General features: G+C 37.0%; 1 protein-coding gene across 1 annotated transcript; it reads left to right on the forward strand.

Annotated features, from left to right (window-relative positions):
- The first annotated feature begins 432 nt into the window (after nucleotides 1-432).
- LOC117568643 (cysteine-rich motor neuron 1 protein) lies at nucleotides 433-20,355 on the forward strand. The gene is made up of 3 exons (XM_034249436.2): nucleotides 433-883; nucleotides 8,881-9,219; nucleotides 18,590-20,355. Exons 2-3 carry the CDS (start codon nucleotides 9,105-9,107, stop codon nucleotides 19,630-19,632), a joined length of 1,158 nt encoding a protein of 385 aa, XP_034105327.1. The 5' UTR covers nucleotides 433-883; nucleotides 8,881-9,104; the 3' UTR covers nucleotides 19,633-20,355.
- The last annotated feature ends 2,748 nt before the right edge of the window (nucleotides 20,356-23,103 follow it).

A 23,103-nucleotide genomic window follows, 5' to 3' on the forward strand; every position in this document is an offset into this window, starting at 1 on the left:
GCGTGAGAGCAGAAAGCAGAGCACAGAGCACAATACACAGGTTGCCGGCTAGCCGGTTAATCGGCTGACCACTACTATTGACAACGTCAAGGGAGTGTGAGAGAGCAAGAGCGGGTAAGCATCAGAACGGGAGAACGTGAGAGAGAGTAAAATAAGAGAGCGAGTGCGAGAGCTTAACTGAAAACCGGCTTACAGCGCTGAGATCAGCACAGATTTCGGGTGCTCTCAATTAGAATACATGTTAACTTTAGTTATGTATGCATGTTAATGTTAATATCAGTTGATTTAGTTAGCTGGCATTTTCTTTTTGAAAAGGTAAAAGCTAAATGCTCAACCACTGTGCGCTGCTTCTCAACCTGGCGATCGTCGACGCTTCGACGCTGGCAGAGACATGCTAGCAGCGAGCGGAGAGCTTTAAATTTGTGTGTCGCAAACTTAAACGCTTTAGTGAGCGAGTGATAGCCAAAGAGGGCACGACTACGTATTCGTAACTATTCCGAACGGTGTCAGTGTTTGATGTGAAGTGAAGTGAGACACAGGCAGAGAGATGCCCTAAGTTCAATATCGTAACCAACTAAATGTAATTCAACAATTAACAACAACAACAGCAACAAAAGTAGTGAACATAAAGAAGTGACGTGCAACCGAAAAACGAAACACACAACCGAAATAAACGTTGAAAGAAGGTGTAATAAAGTGTGAGGTGCAAAGTGAATAAACTGCACACAGAGCTCTCTCTGTTTCTCACACCCCCGTCGCCGTTGCCATCGCCATCATCCCGTTCTTCCTTTCCTCCAGCATGTGAAGTCGGAGGAGCGCAGAAACGAAAGAAACAATATTTATGCTCTGAATGTTGGAAGAGCTTACAAAATTTACGTGGCAGGTGTGTAGACCGCTTACTCAGCGCACATTCCACACAATCCACATTCCACACACAAATATTCTAAAGACTTAATCTATATAAGAATGAACATATTATGCGGATTGTATGCAGCGCATAAAACCAAAGGTTGACCTCCCTTCCTACCCACCTTCCTACCGCCCTCCCTACCCCCTCACACTATGCTGTGTTGAGCAAAGCACCCACAACATGCATAGCGAGCATTTTTTTTTGCTGATTATATAAGCCGCAATGGTTGTTTTGTTGACTTTTTTTAGTTGGGGCCTTGGTTAGTTTTGTGACTCGAGACACACATATGTGGAAAAACTGTATGTTGCCATACAGATAAGATAGCGCATATCTAATAATATCACACAAAACGGCCATAACGTCATATGCTCAAAAAGAAAAACGAAAACCGAAAACCGAAAAACATTTTCTATTTGTTTATATTGTGTGTTCGTCTCGTGGAGGAGAGCTTGGGTGTTCAGATTCCAGTTGCCAGTTGCCAGTTACGTTCCAGTCCAATTCAATTCCATAATATACGATCCATTGCATGTGCGTACGCATTTTATTGGTTTTCGTTCATTCTGTCTTTTGGCACTGGCATTTGCTAAATAATAAACAAATTATAAATAGGTAACTTAATAAATGTACAGTAAACTAGAAACTAAACAAAACGAACAAACACACACAGCACAGCACGCACATACAAACATACATACGCACATAAATACATACATATGTATGTATGTATGTACGAACACAAAAGAGACAAATGAAAAACGCACACAACGCCGAAAGCTTTTTTGTTGTTGTAGTTGTTGCTCTTTTGCTTTTTGCTTGCTTTGAGAATATGCTGCATATCTGTGTGTAGTATATTATTTGTGTAGTTGTACATCTGTGTGTCAGGGTGTGTGTGTGCGTATTTTGTTTACACAAAAATCAAGGTTAAAAGCGCAAAGCGACAACAAGCGTAAAAGGTGGAAGCAAATAAATATATCGCTCAATAAACGAGCAATGATCGAAAAAATGTCTGTGTACATACTCATACTACTAATACTATTACTCCCAGTGTGCGTGTGTGTGTATGCTGCGGCAGCATTAACCATAAGTACCAAAAATGAGCCATGCGAAGTCTATTAAAGCGTAAAGCGTAGAGCGTCAACTGCTAGTTGAAGCTGAAGAGAGCGTCGTCCATCAGGCAGCGTAAGCTGAGCCCATGCCTTAAACCAGAGCAAAAACAAAAACAACGCCAAAAGAAAAAAAGAATCAAAATACGCAAAACAAAAAACAAGAAAGTAAGGATCAGTAAGAGTCGAAGCTTTCATACTCTTTTGACTTTGTGCGCAACTCTTTTCAAAGAGTTTTAAGTTGTGTGTTTTTTTTTTTTGTTTTTTATATCTTGTCCGAAATGTGCAGTTAAGGTCGACATACATAAACTTTTAACTGAGACATAAGTCGACTTCAATTGGCCGATGTCAGACTGAAGTTTAACTGCAAGTAATCCGATTAAAATAATATGATTAATTATCAACGAGTAAATTCGCGATTTGCATAGTCTTATGACAATCAATAATGAAGCTCTGACGTTTTTTTTTTTTTTTTTGTCATTTTTAACATATCTTTTCACATGAACTGACATTGATTCCATTGGATAATCATATTATCTCTGAAAATGGCAGGAAAAATACCAGACAACTGCCTAAGTGTCAAAAAAAGCGTAAATAATTTGAACTTTTTATTTATTCCATCATAAGTCAGTGTTACTATTGTAGACGAATCCCATAAAATCCCCTTAAATTATTCGCTACTCTATTTTGTTGTCAACCAAAGAAAAAAAAACTCATTAAAAAGATTCGCTTTTAGAAAAAAGCTTCAACTTTTCGTAGAATTATTTTTGCGAATATTGTTGGCAAACATTTTAAATTTATTAACTTTTTAATGTATGCGGCAACCCGCAAAAATTCTATTCTGTTTTTATTCCAATTAATATAATATAAAAAACATTTGCAATTTATTAAGTTTGTAATTTATGCAGCAAACAGCACAAATTCTTTTCTGCTTTTAGTGCAATAAATAAACGTTGAATTAGATTTGTTCTCGGTTCTGAATTGATGAAGTTTTCATGGTAACGTGCTAGAAACTGCAGATGTTAAGCCAGATTCTTGGAGAAAAATGCAGAAGCTGGTTACGTTGAAACGAGAAATGATAACGCAGTCGGTTCTTTTCATGCAACATGCTGCAAAGTCATAGCGAAAGCAATTATGCCGCTTGCAAGTGTATGGAAATGGTGATCAGAGTAGAGTGCGCGGAGAGTGAAACACTTGGGATTGAAGTGAAGTGGAGTGGAGTGAAGTGAAGAGACTGTGTGTGCCGTGGAGTAGAGTGGAGCGGCCACAGAACTGAGAGACCAAAGTCAAAGCAAAAAGCCATAGCCAAAGTCCAGAGCATAAACGACGAGCCAGCCAGCCAAACAGTCAGCCAGCCAAACAGTCAGGCAGTCAGGCAGACCCAAAGCTGAGGCTATGTTGTGGCCGGGTTGCAATGCTTGTGTATGTAATTGTATGTGTGTGTATGTGTGTGTGGGTATGTTGAAACGAGATGACGAGCTTTATTTTCTGCGGTAGCTATAGCAACAACATTGCCTCCACCACCACCGACGCCCCTCTTCCCCACCTCTTTGCACTCTTTGCAACACCCGCTCCATCAACGTCCCTTTCAAGTGCTGCTGCTGTTGCCGTTGCTGTTGCTTTTGCTGCTGGCTCATCAAAAAAGCCAAAAGTTGTTGAACGTGAAATTATTGTACGCGAACACGAGTAAATACACTCGCACTCACACAAACACACAGACAGACACACCAGCACACACACATGCAAGCAAGCAGAGACCGTCAACTTGGACGTTGTTGCTGCTGTTTTGCATGTGTAGCGTCTCAAGATAAATAACAAAACAGAAGAAGCAGCAGCAGCAGCTGAAGAGAGAGGCAAACAACGCGAATGTGTGCGAGAGAGAGAAAGAGAGAGAGCAAGCGTGAGGTTGATGGAAAAAATCAGCTAAAACGAAGGCATGAAATAGATGCATCAGATTTCGCATTCAAGTGAAATTTATGGCAATCATAAAGCTTATCTTGCTTTCGAGGTAAAAACTTACAGTTAGCATTGGGTAGCGCCCAAACTCTAGACAGATCAGAGGGGAGGGCAAGTCGGGGGAGTAACAAAAGCGGGGGCTGTTGTCGGCGGCAGCGGGAGTTAAGCTTTGCGAGTACTTAACGCTCTGTCTCGTCTGGGGTTCAACAAAGCTCCATTCTCCATTATGCTCAACTGATCACAGTTGTTGCTGTTGCCGTTGCCGTTGCCGTTGGCGTTAAGCAGGCAAACATAGAGCTCAAGACCCGAGAGCGTACCGAGTGTAGTACGCTCGCTATCAATGTTTAGTCATCTACACAAATATGTGCAAAGAGAGGGCAACGGCGAGCGAAACAGATAGATTGCTTACAGTAGAAAAGAATGTTCTGAGGGGTTTCACATACTCAGTCAAACTTATGATATATTTATACGATATTTGCCGGTAGAGATATTATAAAGCAATATTTTTCCATACGATTACCAAAGTTACGTTCAAATATATTATAAAAAACGTATTAATGAAGCTCTAGACTCTAGAGTCTAGAGTAACATATTAAAAAATATGCCAAGAAACTTTTATAATTTCTATATAATATTTGTGGGTAAAAATACTATGTTTAAATAAAATATTTCACAAATTCACATAAAAAATCTAGAATAGGAAAAAATGGAATGAAGCTCTAGAAATGCAAAATGAAGCAGATATATAATAAAATTTTGGTGTAAAGAAAACTATATTCATACAGAGATTTTTACGACAACAAGTTCACACTATTTTAAAGCCTATTTTCTTCTTTCAAGCTTGAACAGTTGTAAACGTATTATTATTGCTTGGATTTCATAAAACAAAGAAGAGACCATCTTTCTCTTTCACTATTGTTTAAAAGCACATAAACACACACACTTAGCTGTAAGTACACCGGGTACAAATAGTAATATTAGCTGGAAAAAGCAATGAGTAAATATGTACAATAGATAGTTGGATAGATATATGAGCACACATCGCACATTCTACGCCATGGAGAGATAAGAAAGTTGGTAACTTGACAAACGGGAAGAGCTAGATTAACCAGCAGACACGCTAGAGTTGAAATAGGCCGGAGAGAGAAAGAAAAAGCCAAGCTGGATATACTATATATGTACATATGTATGTTGTTTTGTACAGAGGCAAGGCAGAAACAAAGAAACACTCGCACTTCCACATAGATTGTAATTCATCTCTTTGGTTTTTGCCGTTCTCGTTTCTCTTCAATCTGGTGGCTGTAGAATTTGGCAACTCTTTGGACAGAATTGCGCAGTTCACACAGTTCCGACACAAAGAAAACCAATTACGATTTGTGCAAGCATATTTTTAATACATTTTATTATCAGTCTTATCCAGGAAGAAATCTTGAAATTCTTCTTAATTTCCCATCAAAATTCTTAAACAGTCTTCTTAATTTCCCATAAGCATTTCCAGATAAAAATCATCGTAAACATTATTACTCAGTTGTTGCGACACAAAGAAAATGTTTTTTCCTTTTTCTTCTCAGTCTATTTTGGACACTCGTAAATTGTTAATTTAAACAATATCTTTCAAGAACTGTCAGAAAACATCTTAAAATAGATGGACGCATCATTTTACAAAAGAATTTCCAAATTATGAATACTCGTAAATTGTTAAATTGAACAATATATTTTATCAACCGGTCGAAAGTTTCTTAAAATAGATGCATTAATTTACACAAGAATTTCCAAATTATGTTCAATAAAGATGTTCTCTGAATTCATTCCAAATATTCATTTTTTCATTCTATTGAATTTTCCATACAAAGTTCAAATTTTTCTTTTACTTTTAATGTTGTTTCAGAAACTTTTCAAGAAACTGTCAATAGATAATTTTCAATCTTCAATTTTATCGAACTTTCCATAAGAAGCTCTAAATTATTCCTTTCCATAACTTTAATACAGAATCTTTTCATTATTGTAATTAATTTTTAATTCCTTCAAATTTTTCTTAAGACGTTCCAAATTATTCATTTCCATGAAGCTCTGTATATCATTTCAAGAAACTATCAATTATAACTTCGAACATCTTCAATTTTATTTTCATCTCCAATTTTCAATCCTTAGGTGTAACAAATTTTCTATAAGGAGTTAATAATCTCTAATCTTTGTTAATAATTTTTGAATAAAGCTTTCTATATCGGAAAAGTTTGCTATAATGTTCAACAAGTTGATTCCAGACACTCTTTATTGTATAGTCTAGATTCTGGAACATAAATCGGAAGATTCTTATAAATATGCAAACTATTCATTGGAATTTTTGTCTATTTATCTTTTCTTCAACGTGCAGACACTTTTATATAGATAAAGTTGTGTATAAATTGCATTCAATTGATGGCGTAAACAATTCATTATGAAGAATTCTATTATTAACTGAAAATTAGCGAATCCAATTCGATTCGATTCGATTCGGTGTTTACACAGTGAAAATTCTTTGGCAAATTGAACCTGACTGTCAAAACACTCAAAGTCGAAGTACATGTGGAGGAATTTCATGTGATAAACGAAAAAACGAAACGAAGAGTGAATGAACCATCTATGAATCATGTTATATAAGATACGAGACCATATTTCCCCCACTTCATAATGGGAGTAGAATTTAAGAACCTGGTTGAATCATCACTTGGGTTGAGGTTGGGGGTGAGTTGATTATATAAATATTTACCTAGCAACTGATGCAGTCGCATGGGTGCATTCAATTGGAAGAATCAAGTGCTGCTGAATAGACTTGGGCTGGAAGAGAAATAAAAAGAAATAAAAAAGTATAAAGCAGACACTCACTCACTTGTTGTTATTCACATGCACACTCGCTTAAATACCTTATAAAATGCGAAAGCAAGCCATTTATTATGTCGAGCAACGACGACGACGAGATGTTCCCATGCCCATTTCCAAAGCTTATTCAGTGGCAATCGGAAGTGTGGTTGTTCCTCTTCTTCTCGATGGTGATGGTGTTGTTGTTGTTGTTGATTAATTAACAATTCGATTAACAGTTTGATTGATAGTTGCAGTTCGGTTTTGCTTCCTTTCGATGCGCACTCGATTCCCATTCGTTTGCCATTCATTTAAAGCCGCAACTTTTTAAAGGCAACTGTGGAGTGTGGCCTTCGGTTTTGCAATCCGCTTGCCATAAATTGCAAGCTGTGAATCTGCCTCAGTGACTCGTTTTAGCATTTGATTGAATGAATATGAAAAGCAGCAGCAAAATTGATGCGAGTCCCCAATCTGAGCCAAAACAGAGGCAGCAACAGAAACAGCAACGACTGTGACTACCTGTGCCTTTTCTCTGCCTGCCTGTTGCCTGCTGCCTGCCTGCCTGCCTGCCCCATGTGGCAGCAACGTTTATCAGCTTTGGCTTGGCTGCTCCATTCAGGCCACAAAAACAAAAGCAACAGCGATGAAGATGGGGCAGCAACAGCAGCAACAGCAACAAGAACAGCAACAACAACCATGGACAAAAAAGCAACACTTTTCAGTTTCGGTTTTGCTTTTGTGGCGTGTGCTCGAGATACGAGATACGAGATACTCTCATCCTCATCACAGTACCGACCGAGTATCTGTATCTCTCATGAGTGAGTGAAATGTGTGCCGGGTTGCCGTCGGGTTGCCTCCGGTCATTAAAAACTATTCGCACAAATCCAAAAAAGGTTGCTATTTTTAGCAGTGATACAACAGGCCCGTGTGCCGTGTACGCTCGTTCACAGTCCACCACCGTCGACTGTCCGTTCCCCCCTCCCCTCCTCCACCTTCCCACCATCTTCCCCTCTATTGCCAATCCCCAATGTCTGTGACTTAGTAACGCTTCTCTCAGTGTTTACTGCCCTGTTTTGCACTGCAATTAAATTAATATACAGTTGAGCACTGCTAAAACAAACTTTTAGCTAAGCTCTGGGCATTTTCATAAATCAATTGATTAATTCATAAATTATTAATAACAAAACTAAACCATAATCCTTGATAAATATCACAAGCTTAGATCGATAAATTTGAAATTAATTTGATGAAAAGTTTACTAACAAAGATTTCTCTATATATTACAAACTATTTTGTAAATGTTTTGTTGATAATGTAAGCATCACTGTACTGCAAATCAAATTACTAATCGTAATGAGGAAATGTTTACTATTCAGTTAGGTCAATTTGTAATGAACTCACTTGTAAAAATATTTCGTTTTATGACTATTTTCATGCAGTGAACAGCAATTTATTACGCAAATATTAAAAACAACATTTTTCAATGTTTAATTTGTATTAAATGCTTTCACACTTAATTGGCTAATTAAAGTCACGCTTTTTAAATAATAAAAATAATGAATTAAATCTGTAAACAATCAAATAAACCAAGTAACATATTAAAATTAGGCTTTATCATTTAATTATGACTTAAATTTTAAAGCTTGTGCTCAGTTTTATTCAGTGAACTTTTCTAATTAACATTTCGATTCATTTAATCTCCAAATCGATGCTCCACTGTACTACGCAGACGCACATTAAACAAGCATTAAATACACATTTATTCTAAGCAATAATTTGTATAGACCGAGGTGTCGTTTATTATAGAAAGGTTTGACTGTACACGTATTTAAATAAACACATAAAACCGCGTCTGATGTTTTCGTATAGCTCTGGCTCATGCTGTATCTGTATCTGTATCTGTGGAATATTGTGACTGGGTCTCGGCTATTAAAATTGAATAAAAAATACAACAAAAATAAAGAATTACGAGGCAACAATGTGGGTTGACAATTCGAAACATTTCATTTTATTTATTTGGATTCTTTAATTTGTTTTCATTTTTCATTGCTTTGCTTTTCTCTCTCTCCACAGATGATATACGACGAAATTCAATTGGTTCTGATTTCGCAATAAAGGAATCACAAGCAAATACATTTTACTCGTAACTGCGATCGCAGACACTTTCGCGAATTTCAGTCGCAAACAAAAATTCTGCAGCCGCGCCTTGCCTCCAATCGAATCGCATCGCATCGCATCGGATCGTTTCGTCTTGTCAGCCAAGGTCATATCGATTATATCAGCTCAATTTAGACAAAATGTCGACTCCTAGTTATATGGATAACAAATTGAAATTGACTCCCAGTTGGATGACATTTGTCCTGCTACTTACTTGGTTCACCTTCCAGCTGAATATCGCCAGAGCAACGACACGTAAGTCTGCCAAATATTTACCTTTACCTCATTTTGTGTAGCCTTAATTACGAGTATCTCAGCATCTGTATCTGTATTTGCTGATCAGTGCAAACATCATTATGGGTTAATGATCTTATCAAATTGTATGAGTATTATTATGTAGATTATAATTGTTTGCACCACGCAAAATAAGAGGCCATTGTTCAGCTCAAAGAGTCCACAGGCAGACATCTTGTAAATACGCTCGTTAAGCTGCAGTTGAAGTCCATACAAATTGAGCTGTTCAAATTGAAAGCGAGCGATACGTTATCGGTTATTCACTTTGCCTTTGCATCATGCTTTTGCATTTCCCTTGATTTTCATGAAAAGCGTAGAAAGTTTTAATTGCGAAATTTCTGCATTTGAATAAAACTAAAGTGCGATAATTAAGCGATTTACAATCGCTTTAAAACAAACGCGCGTGAAAGCAATAATTATTTACTGCATTTGAATTTAAATTTTAAATTTTATATTTTCCTCATCTAGCCCCTCTAGCTTCAGATATGTAAAATATGAAAGCAATTGTGAGAAATTGCCAAGTTATTGAAAATAGAGAAAATGAAAGTGTCCTAATGCGTCCTTAGGCAATTCAGCAATAGTTTATGGTTTGACAGGGAATTAGAAATGTGACAAAGCTTTAATTTGTCTTGCGTAAGCAAGTTGCATTCAACGCAGGAGTTTTGGTTGTCAAAGAATATTATAAGAAATTGCGAACAATTGTCAAGTTATTTAAAATATTTGTATCTATATATTTTAATTGCAACTAACTTTCCTAAGAGCAAAGGGAATTAGAAATGAGTCAAATCTTTAATTTATGGAACTTCTTTTCAGCACTCTGAATTTAATGAAAAACTATCTCTATGGAAATAAATCTATTAATTGCTATATATCTTGAAATTTTTGACAATGCAATGACAATTTTTAAAGGGAGAAGTCTATTTTTTATTTATAGAACTTCTTTAAAATTTTAGGTTTATTTTTGACTAGGGATTTAAACTTGGTTGTTGAATAAATAGTATATAAAGCCTATATCACTCTTGCTTTCGATATTGATGGAATTGGTTTAACGTTTTTATAAAATTTCAAATGAGGCAATGATTTAATTGAAATAATTTATTTAGAACAATCTTTAGAATCTTAAAGATTTCAGAGAAAAACTTTACTAGAGAAAAACTTTCTTTCGAAGTGACATCCTAAAATATAAAATCTGACTAGCAGAGATTAGATAAAGGGCTTCTCTTATCGCTACAATCGTTATCGATAGTCACTTACCGTTTGCGTTAGAGCTTTGCCGCAGTCAGCTGGCAACTCCAATGACGCACTTCTCAGACAGCGACGTGTCTCGAAAGAGAGATGACGATGCCGATGCGTTTGCAGAAGGACCAAAGCGAGGTGCAGAAACAGCGAAAATACAAATATCAAGCCGTAGGCATTGAATTTGGGCTGATCGAGCTTACGCCGTATCCACCAGCGACTGAAGTGCACAAAGTAGGTGAAGAAGCCGTGCAGCACACACTCGATGGGCACAAAGAGTACGAAGATGAACAACTGGCTGCTGTGGAGCGAACAAAGCTGTTGACTTAGCTGCCACAAGCGATTGTGAAGTCGCCAGAGACGCCACAGTTCGAAGGCCAGCCACTGCTGCTTGGCGGCCAACAGACGTCGACGCTGTGGCATGCCCCACATGCTGAGATGCAAGCGATGCGTGTTCACCGCATCCGTCAGTATGTGGTCCAAGAGGAGATTACAATGATGCAACAAGTGGCTTAACAGCAACAGCACAAGCAAATACAACGCCAAGCACAATTGCAATCCCAGCTGGAGGCCATAAAAGAAGACGATAGTGGCAAAGTATCCGCCACAGCTATGTGCCATCGGATCATGCACCAATATGAACACCGAGTGCACGCCGGAGCCAATGATGGCGACAGTCAACAGAAAGAGTACGCCGCGATGTTCACGTGTGTGGAGCAGCGATTGGGCCGAGTCCCTGAGCCGTCTGTTGTGCAGCAGTTGCAACAGCTGGCGGCGACACGAAAGCAGCTTATTCAGCCACCTGATGTAGCACATCTGATGTGTCGTGTGCATGTAGAGCGTGATGAACGTGGAGACCAACATGAGGGCATAATGCTGTAAGCCAACGAGCAGCAGCAAACGATTCTGTCGAAGGAATTCCATGCGTGTGTAGATCATATGGAAGGCATACGGTGAATAGCAGAGGACAAACACCGCGACGAGGTAGCTGTGAAGACGCCAATAGCGGACACTCTGCACCGCAGGCACATCGCCGTCCCCTTTGCGGCTCAGCTGTGGCATTGTGGCAGCCATGAGGCCAAGAAGTCGACTCAGCATATAAATGCCACGCAGTGTGGCATTCGTGAGCAGATGCAACAACATCATGCTTGGCAAACTTTATAAAAACTACTGAATGAACCAGCCAGCCAGCCAGTTGTTGCAACAACCTGATTCCTGTGCGTTGCCATAATTGAAATCATGATTACACGCCCACCTGCCAACCGCCTGACCTTGGCCAAGCTATTAGCCTGATTGAATTCCCATTTAGCCAAGGCGTGCACTCAACTAGAAAAAGCTGGCAAACAAAAGGATTGCGAGGCAGCGAAACAAAAGCGTTAAAACAGAGTGAAAATCTACGCTCCTGTTGCAATCTACATCGCCATCGCCATCGCCATCGCTGTCGCAGTCCTTCAATTAACCCTCTAGACACAGGCTATTAGACGCGACTAAACTAATAAGAGACGTTTGCAGATAAGCGCACAACTTAGTAGCCAGCGAATGGTGTAGATAAAGTAGAGCAAAGAAAACAACTTACGGCCACTTTTTATACACTTGAATTTCAATTTACTTTCGCCGCTAAAGTACATTGAGAAGTTTGTACTTAAATTCAACGTTACAGCTTGCAACATTATTTACTTAAAGTGTAACTACGTTTGTACATGAAAGCTACTGAGGCACTTCGTAAAATTAGCGGCGAGTTCAATGAGTTTTTAATGCGAAACATTGCACTTTTCATTTGAGGTAAATCTTTTGTTCGTCTAGCCACTTTTGAAAGTTGAAAAAGCACGTTATATTGCTTGTAAGTTTAGCAGCTTAAAGTATGAAAGTAATTTGTAAAAAGTTGATCTTTTACAGATATTTATTTTATTCTTAACCTCTATTGGAATTGCAATAAAAAACGAAAAGTACGTTTCATAAATATGTACTTTATTTAATTATAAATATTACAATATATGATATTTTGGCGACGCAACATCAAGAAAAAGAAAGGGGCTTTAGTAATATATTTGTTCAATATTATGTTAGGTAATTCTTTTGTTCGTCTAGCCAACTTTGAAAGTTGAAAAAGCACATTATATTGCCTGTAAGTATACTAGTTTTTTAAAGAATGAAAGTAATTTGTAAAAACTTGATCCTTTTATAGAAATTGATTGAAAACTTAATCTCATACAATTCATAAAAAAAGAAATTAAAGTTTAAGCATCTCTTTAACTTGGCTTCTTAAAATGGCCCTTATTTATTTATAAATATTACAAAAATATCAGATTAGTAATATTTCTGTAAGATGTTATTTTTGGTGAATATCGTGTTCATCCTGCAAACTTTGGATGTTGTAAAGCACATTATATAACTGTAAAGTTTCGCAACTTTTTATACCCGCTACCCATAGGGTAGAAGGGTATTATAACTTTGCGCCGGCAGGAAATGTATGTAACAGGTAGAAGGAGGCATCTCCGACCCTATAAAGTATATATATTCTTGATCAGCGTCAACAGCCGAGACGATCTAGCCATGTCCGTCTGTCCGTCTGTGTGTCTGTCCGTCTGTCCGTATGAAACACTGGATCTCAGAGACTATAAGAGATAGAGCTATAATTTTTTTTCGACAGCATTTGTTATGTTTGCACGCAGATCAAGTTTATTTCAAATTTTTGCCACGCCCACTTCCGCCCCCGCAAATCAAAAAAATCGAATAACAAGCGTAATTAGCTAGAGTTGCGAATTTTGGTATATACAATATTTGCTATAGTAGTTATGATTCCTGAAAATTTGGTTGCGGTCAGATAAAATTTGTCGAAGTTATTAAAGAAATACTTTTGTATGGGCAAAAACGCCTACTTACTAGGGGTCTTAGTTGCTTTGTCTGACAATCTGGTATATTGTGCCGTCTATGGTATATTTTGAATGTGGTACTATGTCGATATACCAAATATACCATTTGGTATATTTTTAGTATTTTTGCAGTATATTCGGTATATTTTGAGAAAATGGGTAGCGGGTATCTCACAGTCGAGTACACTCGACTGTAGCTTTCTTACTTGTTAAAGTATGAAAGTAGCTTTTAAAAAGTTATATGTTTTGTGTATATTATAGCAAATTCTTGTTTTGTTAATATCTTTTGAATTTTATGTTTAATCTGCTCCTTAAGGAAGTTGGAAAAGCGCTAGATGAAATATTTAATGTTGAGGAATCATAAAGCACATCCAATTTTTAAAATACGAATGTGCTTTGTAAAATCTTAAGTTGAAACAACTCTTTAAAGTTTTTGTAAAACAACTCTGCTATAAATGCCTTAATATAATTAAATTTTCAATAATCAGAGTTCATGAAATATGATATTTTAGTAAAACAAAGCTAAAAGTGAAACACTATAATAATATCTCTGTATAAAGTTATATTAAATTTGCGTGTTTATAACTTATGCGTAATCGACAGCAAACTTTTTTTTGTAAATACTCCAACAAAAATAGCACGCTGCGGGCAATTTTAATTAGGTTCAAAGGAATGAAAAAGCATTGAGAAATTCAGTAGAAACTAATTTGCGTTATTCTTGTTTGAATTGAGTTTTGTGTCGAAAACTCTCGCTGATAATCTTCGAAGCGAGCTTCAAACAGCTTTCGCTTATTACATGTCAAACTAAAAGCTTTCAGGTATTTTGGCATTAAGCTCCTCCGCACGCTCCGGGAAGCTGTCGGCATGAGCATGTTTTAAAATCGTGATTCCAATCAGTGTCAGGAGATAAACTAACAATTTAAATTCTTTGCACAATGGTTCGACTCAAGTGGAGGGCGTGGCAGAGCGCAGAGGCATGGGAGAGGGAAACTTTTCCATCGCATACACTGGGAGAAATAAAGAAAAACGTTTGGCTTTCGTCTTTTGTCGCAGTCGCCATCGCCGTCGTCGTCGTTGCCATCGCAGTCGCAGTCGTTGTATTATTAAAAAAGTTTTCACTTTAAAGAGTTTTTCCCCCTTTTTATTTTTTTTTTTTTTTTTTTTTTCGTTTTTCCGTGTTTCATGCAACATAAAATGCAAAACACTCGAGTTCTATATGTACTTTAGCCTTTATGGTAAACTTTCTGCGCTGTTTATAAGTTTCAGATAGAGGAGAGGGCAGAGTGAAGAAGAGTGAGAGGGTAAGATGAAAACAAAATACAAAAAAATATATATGTAAAATATATATAACAAAAAAAAGAAAAAAACACGAACAAGAACAACAAAAAGGCCATGTTGCTGCAACTTTCTATATGCTTTTGTCCTGTTATTGCGGCACTCAGCTTGCCACACTCTTGTAGGCAGCCAAGTGTGCGGTTTTTATCTAGGTTAGGTTATATGACTAGCTTTATCCTCGTTCCATCCTGCACACAGCATCCCGACATCCAACTTCACGCCCGACTCCCTTCGACCGCCTGACTTTCTAGCTATCTTTCCGTCCGTCTGTTTGTCCATCCGTCTGTCTGTCTGTCTGTCTGTCCGTCCGTCTGTCTGCTTGTCTGGCTGTCTGGCTAGTCTGACAGTTGCTTGACTTTCCACTGTCGCACTCTGGAGGCTAATTCATTCACATTTTACGCTATTTCGCTCAGCAGCAAAAGCAAAAGCAACAGCTTTTTTCGCCTCTCATACCCTGTAATTGGCTGAGCCAAAGCGAAAGGTATGCAAGAAGATGTACATAAGAATTTTATGTGGCTACTGATTCTAGTTCAAATTTAGTTGCTCTACATCATAAAGCTCAAGCGACCCAATGACGTAAACATCTTAAGCCAATAAACTTAGAGTAAAGCAAACTAAACATATAATTAGATTAAATACATTTAATACATTTATGCACATTTCTCGTTAGCTGTGAAATTTCTGCAAATTAAATTCTTAGACGAAACTAAACCAATTATAATTTTAGCTTTGTGTTTGCAACTAAAGTATCAATTGCCCAACGGTAAAATAACATTGAACGTTCTGTGAATTTCAAAGGCAAAGTACAAAATATCGACAGTTGAATAGCCGCAAGGAATTTCAGGAAAATAGCAAAGGAAGTTGATTAAGAAATTTAAATTGTGTATAATTTAACGTACTTACACTATTATTTAATGGAAAACTAAAGATAGATTTATTTTAATTAGTCAAGGGTAACTTATAGTCGTGCATGCGATAGTTAGTGCAACTTTATGTGTTGTACAAATCTGGCATTAAAAACCAAAGACCTTTGCCTCCTCTCCCTCCGCCTCCCCCTCCCCCTCCCCGCCCAGCTGAGCAGACAAGGCGGGCGCTACACTTCAAAGTCAAATTGCGGACTCAATATAGAAATAAAAGCAGCGAACAACTGTCCCAACGCTGTCTAAGCCGGTCCGCTGATAAGCAGCGATGATAGAGACCGACTCACACACACACATACATACACAATAATAAATATAAAGAAAGAACGAACACAAAAAAAAAAAAAACTTTAATTAAATAAAGTGTAAGAAGTTTGTTGAAGGCCCTTCAACGCTGTCAACGCGACGAGTCGCCAAGCTGAGCTGGAGGAAAGAGAGGAGGAGGAGAGTCTGACAGGGTGTGGAAGTTAGGAAGTTGTGAAGTGAAAAGTGGGAGCGGAGCGGGGTCGAGGACTTTGACTGCATGAATTTTGTGTATAGATCAAACGAAGTGCAGGAGACAACTGTGGAGAGAGAGCAGAAGCTCTTAATTTGTGCATGCGCCGAGATTGTCTCGTATCGTATTCCTTGCGAGTAAATCAAGTCGATTTTATATACAACAAGATATTTGCTTTTGTCTTGTCCGAAGCGTACGAAAAAAATCACAGCCAAAAGACGAAGGCAAAGGGCAAAGTTCATTGTTGCCGCCGAGGAAAACTTCGAAAAATCAAAAAAAAATAAAAAAATTAAATGAAATGAAAAGAAAAGAAGAAGCGCAAAAGATGGAATGCGAAAAATGAAAACAGCGGGCGAGAAAAGAAATTCCCATTATATGGGCGAGTGAAAATGACAAATTAACTTGAGCTCAAAGGAAGCCGCAAAGTTTCGCAGCTGCCAAACCCAATTGGCAAACAAAAGTGCGGCTGAGTGTAAAGGTAAATTCGAGACTTTAGTGAAAGGTTGCCAACGGGTACAGGTACAAACAGTGACAGAGACAGAGACGGAGACAGTCAGAAACAGTCACTCACACGCACACACCCCACGGATACACAAACACACACAATCCCGACAAGTTGTCGATTCAATTTGCAGATAATGCTGCGACACGAAGCTGAAGAAAGCGCCGCGACTGAGTTTCGTGTTAATTTCTTAAATGTACATTTCATTTGCACGACAGTGTTAAATTCAAATATTGCAGTTCGAAACTGGAATAGTGTAACAGCACACAAATTGGAATTAGTTCGGATTTATTTGTTGTCTGAACCCCAATTAGGTCGTTAACGAGCTGACATCGAAGCGAAGCTCTGAGAACATGTTTTCTCGGGCATTGCAAACTAATTTTATGCAGCGCTAAAGAACATTATTTTATTGCGTTATTATAATTATTATTATGAATGCCAATCTACTTGATCACTATCTGTGTTTAGCTCTAGAGCAGCTGCTCACTTAATATTCATTTAATGTGCTACAAGTTTTGTTGCTATCAATTAAATTATTCAGTGTTCCTCATAAAAACTTAACAGCCACTACATTATTGTCAGAAAATTAAATGCAATGTTATCACTATGAACATAACTGAAATAAAAGAGTAGAGAATAATAAAGATTTTGGCAAATATGCAAATTATAAACACAGAGCTGATCATAAACAAATTTGCCTAATATAAAGCCAGGCTTAATTGAATATCGATAAATAAAAATGAATAGGCGTAAACTTCGGAATACATAAACTTGTAAAAAATTAAATAAAAACAATCTCGATCATAAGATGTCAGGTTCAAAACTTTCAAACTTCAAACGGGTTTCTGTCAGTATCCTAAATGAGTCGAATTAATAATTGTAAAATTAGCTAACTTGACCCGCCCTTGTTTTGTTTTAATATACATATTTTTATTATGGTTTCATTGTAACTGAGTTTAGTACTTTCAATATGTCAGCACAAAACTAATTTTCGAAACTATAATGTTTGTAGTTTGTCTTTGAAATGCTTTTATTGTTGTGTAGGAAAGCTGCAGTCGAGTGTGCTTGACTGTGAGATACCCATTTTGAATAAAAGCAAAATATACTTGATTGTTAAACTCTGATTGCAGTCTCCTGCTGCTTAAATGAGAAATGTATACAACTTTACCGAACCCAAGTTGAATCACGTTCGTTTAAAAATAAATATTAAAAAACAAAAAGAAAAAGGATATAACATTATTGTGGCCATGACATTTGCGTCAGAGATTGATCCGGCAATATCTGTATCTAACACAGCGTTGACATCTTTCTTAGTAAAAAGATTTCAAATGGCAAGATATGGCAACTAAAAGTTAATGGAAATTAAATTAAAAATTAAATATTAAAATGGATCAGTTTGCAGTAGAATTCTAGACTGGATGAACATTCTGCTGAAAGTTTTGCAGAGCCAATGTCAAAATTGTATCTAAAGATTATAAGGACAAGGAGTATATCCTGAGATGATATTTTAATGGAAGTTAAATAAATCAGGTTGTTAAATTAACAATCATTATATTTAAATCCAATGAAAACAATTTTAAATTAGCGGTTGTTCTGCTGTTTGACTTTTGGGGGACTTTACCCCAAGATCTTTGCGGATGTTGACTGTGGAGATTCCAAAGACTAAGTGAAGCCTAACACACCATATCTTAAATGGAAAATAGTTTAAGAATGACGGCAAACTATGTTCTGTAAAAAGATGTTTACGCTTATGCTGTACGTTAATTGTTTAGTCCGTGAGTCAACGAAGACAAACAATATTATTGGCTAACTATTCAGGGAACTTAATTTCATTTGTCGGTCATAATACAAAAGTATTTACTTACTTACGTATGAATCATTTGTAAACTGATGCCTCCATAATAATAAGTTTTGCCTTTCACATTAACCACTTGAAAACTAATACCGAATCATATTCATATCTTTGCAGCGTTGGATTTGGCGCCCATTCCGCAGCTATGTGACGGAATAGTGTGTCCGCCGGATGCGGAGATGCAGTGTCCGGAGGACAGCTCGATACGGGAGCTGCGTGAAATGAATGTGGATCTCATTGGCACGAATGCAGTCAGCGGACTCGCATCTCTGATGGCCACCACGGAAAGTAGCGCCTTCAACAGCAGCCTCACCGATGATGACTATGCCCAGTGCTGTTTGTCCAAGAAGTGTGTGTGCAAAACATGCTACATCCGAGACTGCAACACCGACGAGGGTGAAGTTGTGGTCGAACTGCAGCCAGAGGCCATGGACACGCCTGGCCAATGCTGTGGCAACTACGAATGCCAGCAGGAGCCGAATTGCACTGAGGTGCGAGAGACAGAATTCAGTTGGTTACAGAGCTGTCAGCGTTGCAGCTGCAAGTCGGGCACCAAAATATGCGAACAGAGCTGCGATGAGAGTAATAATGCCATCTGCGAGTCAAAGAATCTGAATACGTTCTTCAAGAACGGCGAGAGCTGGGTGGATGGCTGCTATCACTGCCAGTGCGTCAAGGGCGAGGAGAAGTGCACGATTTCGTTTTGCGGTTCCCTCAACTGTCCCAGCCATCGTCAGGTGATGCTCAAGGACAGCTGTTGTCCCATCTGCTGGCCCAAGGATGCGCCAATGCCCAACTCTGGCAACTATGACGAAGGCTATGGCTATCAGCGTGAACACGAGGATCCCAAACAACAGCTGGACACGCTGGATACAACCACAGAACTGCCAACAACATCATCAACCACAATCAGCAGCAGCATTCCCAACCCCTCGACCAGCACTACCACAAATGAACTACAATCCACATCGCCATCACCTTGCCAGCATGACTTTGCCAATGTGGTTGAGGTTGTGCATCCCAAAGTCGATGATCATGTTTATTTCGTGATCATCGGAGTGCTTATAGTAATTATCGCAGTGCTCTATATATACATCAGGCATCTGCTTGCCAAACAACGTTCCTACAGGCCCGTCTCCAACTTTGACGACAAGGTCTAAAAAGCAAATGCGAGACGAGAGATGGAGAGATTTAGCTAAAAAGAAGATTCTGATTCGCAAAGTTGAAGAGAAAGAATTAGCTAAAATATTAACAAACAAAACTTTTAATAATTTGACAATGTTTAGAAATCTAAAAAAAGAAACCTAGGGTAACCAAACTAGATAATAAATTCTACAAAAACAGAAAAAAGAATGAAAAGTTAAAGGAAATTAGCTAAAAAAGAAAAGATTACAAAAAAACTAAATTTGAACATGAAGAAAAGAGAAAAATAATAAGATTAACAGCACAAAAGTCGAATGTCAACTGAATCGAAGAAGAAAAAGTGGGTTAAACTTAATTTCAGGCCTATCTATAACATTAAATCTTAACGAGAGTATAAAAAGTTGAGCAGAACTCTAAAAACATTTGGAAAATTAAGCAAAGAAAACGTAAAACTTTGTTTTTGAGTAGTTTTCATCATTATTTTGTTTGTTTCGTATTTTGTGTAGTTTTTTTTTTATTTTATTTTATTTTTATTTTTTTTGTATCTAAAAAGATCTCATTTTAATTTCACTTTCACTTCCAAGCAGACATCCGCAGACGCAAAAGCAAAGTATTCTTATGAAATTACGCGCAAAGAAAAAGTTACTAATTCTAGCAAAAAACAAAACAAAAAAGAGTTTTAATGCAAGAAGAAGAGGAGAAAAAGGAGAGAAGTAGGTATAGGAGTAGGAGAAGAGAAGGAACTTGTTGTATATACATCGGATGATTCCATCATCCTCATCAGCGAACTAGTATTAAGCACACCAATGTTTTATTATATTATGCACGAACTAAAATGCCAAAATATTATTTCATATGACGAACGCGACTAAAAGCAAATTCAAAGAACCGAACTTATACGAATTGTGAGGTTATGTACGCTACAGAAAGTGAGGTTAGTTTCGAACCAACTAATCAACCGTTCGTTCATAGTTTGTACACTAAGCGATGATAATAAGTTAGCAGCTAAGCTAGAATATCTATGTGATATTTGTTAATAAGTGTATGTTATAAACAAATGCTATAAACAAACAAACAAATCAAAACAATTAAAAGAAGAAGAAGACGAAGTGAAATGAATTGAAGAGAAAACAATCAAAACGAAACTGGCGCGCTATCAAAAGTATTCGCAAATGGATCAATCTACATTAATCAGCTGCTGATCGTTGCCGTTATTGTATACCATAAACATAATTATTCCCCCATAAAATCTAAATAAATAAAAAACAAAAAAATGAAACGAAAATCTGATAAAGCGCATAATATTTATTTTTCTTGTTGGCATCCGAATCTCTCTTTTTTATAGGCACTTCGAAGGGTCATCAAATCGTCCAAAATGTGAAAATTACTGCATTCGAATGCGAAAGCGAAACGCACACACACACACACACACACACATTTGCTGTGTTTAATGCTCCAGCTGGGGAAAAATAAACAAGCAGAAATAACATTATTAATCAATCAATACACACAGCAATTAGCAGGAGCTGTCTGTTCTGTGTATGTGTGTGTTTGGGGCAACATCGAGTAGCAACAATAAGTCAATTAATGACGCAAAATTATGAATAGCTCATTTTGCCATACAAGTGTATTCCAGCGTTTAAAGTCTTTAAATATATATTTGCACACTTGGAAGCATTTGAAAGACATAAATAATATATGGAAAAATGACGAATGAATAAATAAATAGAGCACGAAACAGACGCTGAGAATAAAATAAAAAATGCATCGGGTTTCCACACAAACGAGAGGTGTTGAATGCCTTAAAATATATATATTTGAAAAATTATTCCCAAGAGCGTCTGAGCTATTTGCACATATACTATAAGATACTTATCAAAAATATAAATATCAATGCTAGTACATATTTTTATGTAGGTTAGAATAATATCAAACAAGTTATAAAAATGCACTCGAATGTGTTTAATTGTGAGATGCTAGATATCAAAACAGAGCGGTATTACTATTAAATTATACCAAATTAATATAATTTAAAAATACGAATATATTCCAATATACTATTGCATTAAAAATATACCATAGAATGGATACCAAGATTATAAATTATTCACAATACCGTCTCGATACTTCAATGTCCTTATAAAATATAGAAATAGAAAAAGTATCAGACACTTTTATGGGGACTAGAATCACACTGAAAATATAGGCTACAAATTTGAATGCTAGCAAACACTTCTTTCATTCAGACAACTCTATTGGCAAACATTTACATTTCGCATTTATATATGTGCATCACATCATCTAGATGTACATAATATATTATCGACACTTGTGTGTCTTAATTTTGGCAAAGAAACGAATTGAACCCTAAACTTTTAGCTCGTAAATTCGGCAATAAATTCAATAATTACGCATACGCAATGTGTGCCAAATACTTGAGGGGGATGAATTGAGTAAAATACTGTTGCTGCTAACAGTTGCATACTTCATTCAATCACTGCTCTAAGCATACAATAAATACACACAAATGTTATAAACGAATACTACATCGAAGCATCTGGATAAGAAATGGATGATCCATATGCACTGTGAGACTTTCACTTGAAACTAAAAACCTTGTGCATTGAACGCCCCCAACTGACAGACTGACAAACATTTGTATCTGCAGACACTTGGATATATTCAACGAGTCACAAATGAGTACTCGTATGTTACTCAAAAGATAGCTTTGATAAGTGGCGTCTCCTATTTCAATGCATCAACTGTGTTTTTGTGGTTTTTTGTGTGCGCAGGTGAAAAAACCCTCGTAACATTGTCAAGAGTCTAACAAACTAAAGTGGCAAACTAGCAAAGTGGGCGGAGACATCGTTGCCACAAAATGTTTTGACTTGAAAATTTCCCCAGATGCCAAGAGCACAACAACAACAAAGGCGAAAAAAGAACGTAAAAAAAATTGAAAAGAAAAAAGGTTCCACAACAGAAAGCCGGGCAAATTGTATATGTGCGATTTATATGAAATGATACGATACGATATGATATGCTGAGAGCATAATGTGATGCCACGATATGATTTATAATATGTAATAATTTCAATGCATTGCCAATGCCCCTCAAAATGTTGAAAGTGGGCAACAAGGCAACGCACGCACAGCACACAAAATACCAAAAACGAAATACCAAATGCGAGCAACTTGGGAAGCAAGCCATGGGTGTGCTCGACTTGAAGATACGGGTTACTATTGAGAATTACATTTCTATTTACAATATTGTATGTGAAGACATATTTACACAATCCAAAAATAAAGAATTTTACTACATAAACATACAAATAATAAAGATTGTAATGAAAAATACTAGAAGGAACAGATTTTTAAGACAATCATAAAAAATTACATTTACAGCCATTTTATTATATTATGTTTTATCATGAAATTCTAGTTTTATCAATGTGAGCAGACACTAATGGGTGTGAGCTAATTCCATAATAA

This window comes from Drosophila albomicans, chromosome 3 (genome assembly GCF_009650485.2).
Source record: "Drosophila albomicans strain 15112-1751.03 chromosome 3, ASM965048v2, whole genome shotgun sequence".
Classification (NCBI taxonomy): Eukaryota; Metazoa; Arthropoda; class Insecta; order Diptera; family Drosophilidae; genus Drosophila; species Drosophila albomicans.

Coding starts and splice junctions, on each gene's coding strand:
- LOC117568643 (XM_034249436.2), top strand. CDS start 9,105: ATGTCGACTCCTAGTTATATGGATAACAAATTGAAATTGACTCCCAGT. Junction 9,220..18,589: donor TATCGCCAGAGCAACGACAC/GTAAGTCTGCCA, acceptor ATATCTTTGCAG/CGTTGGATTTGGCGCCCATT.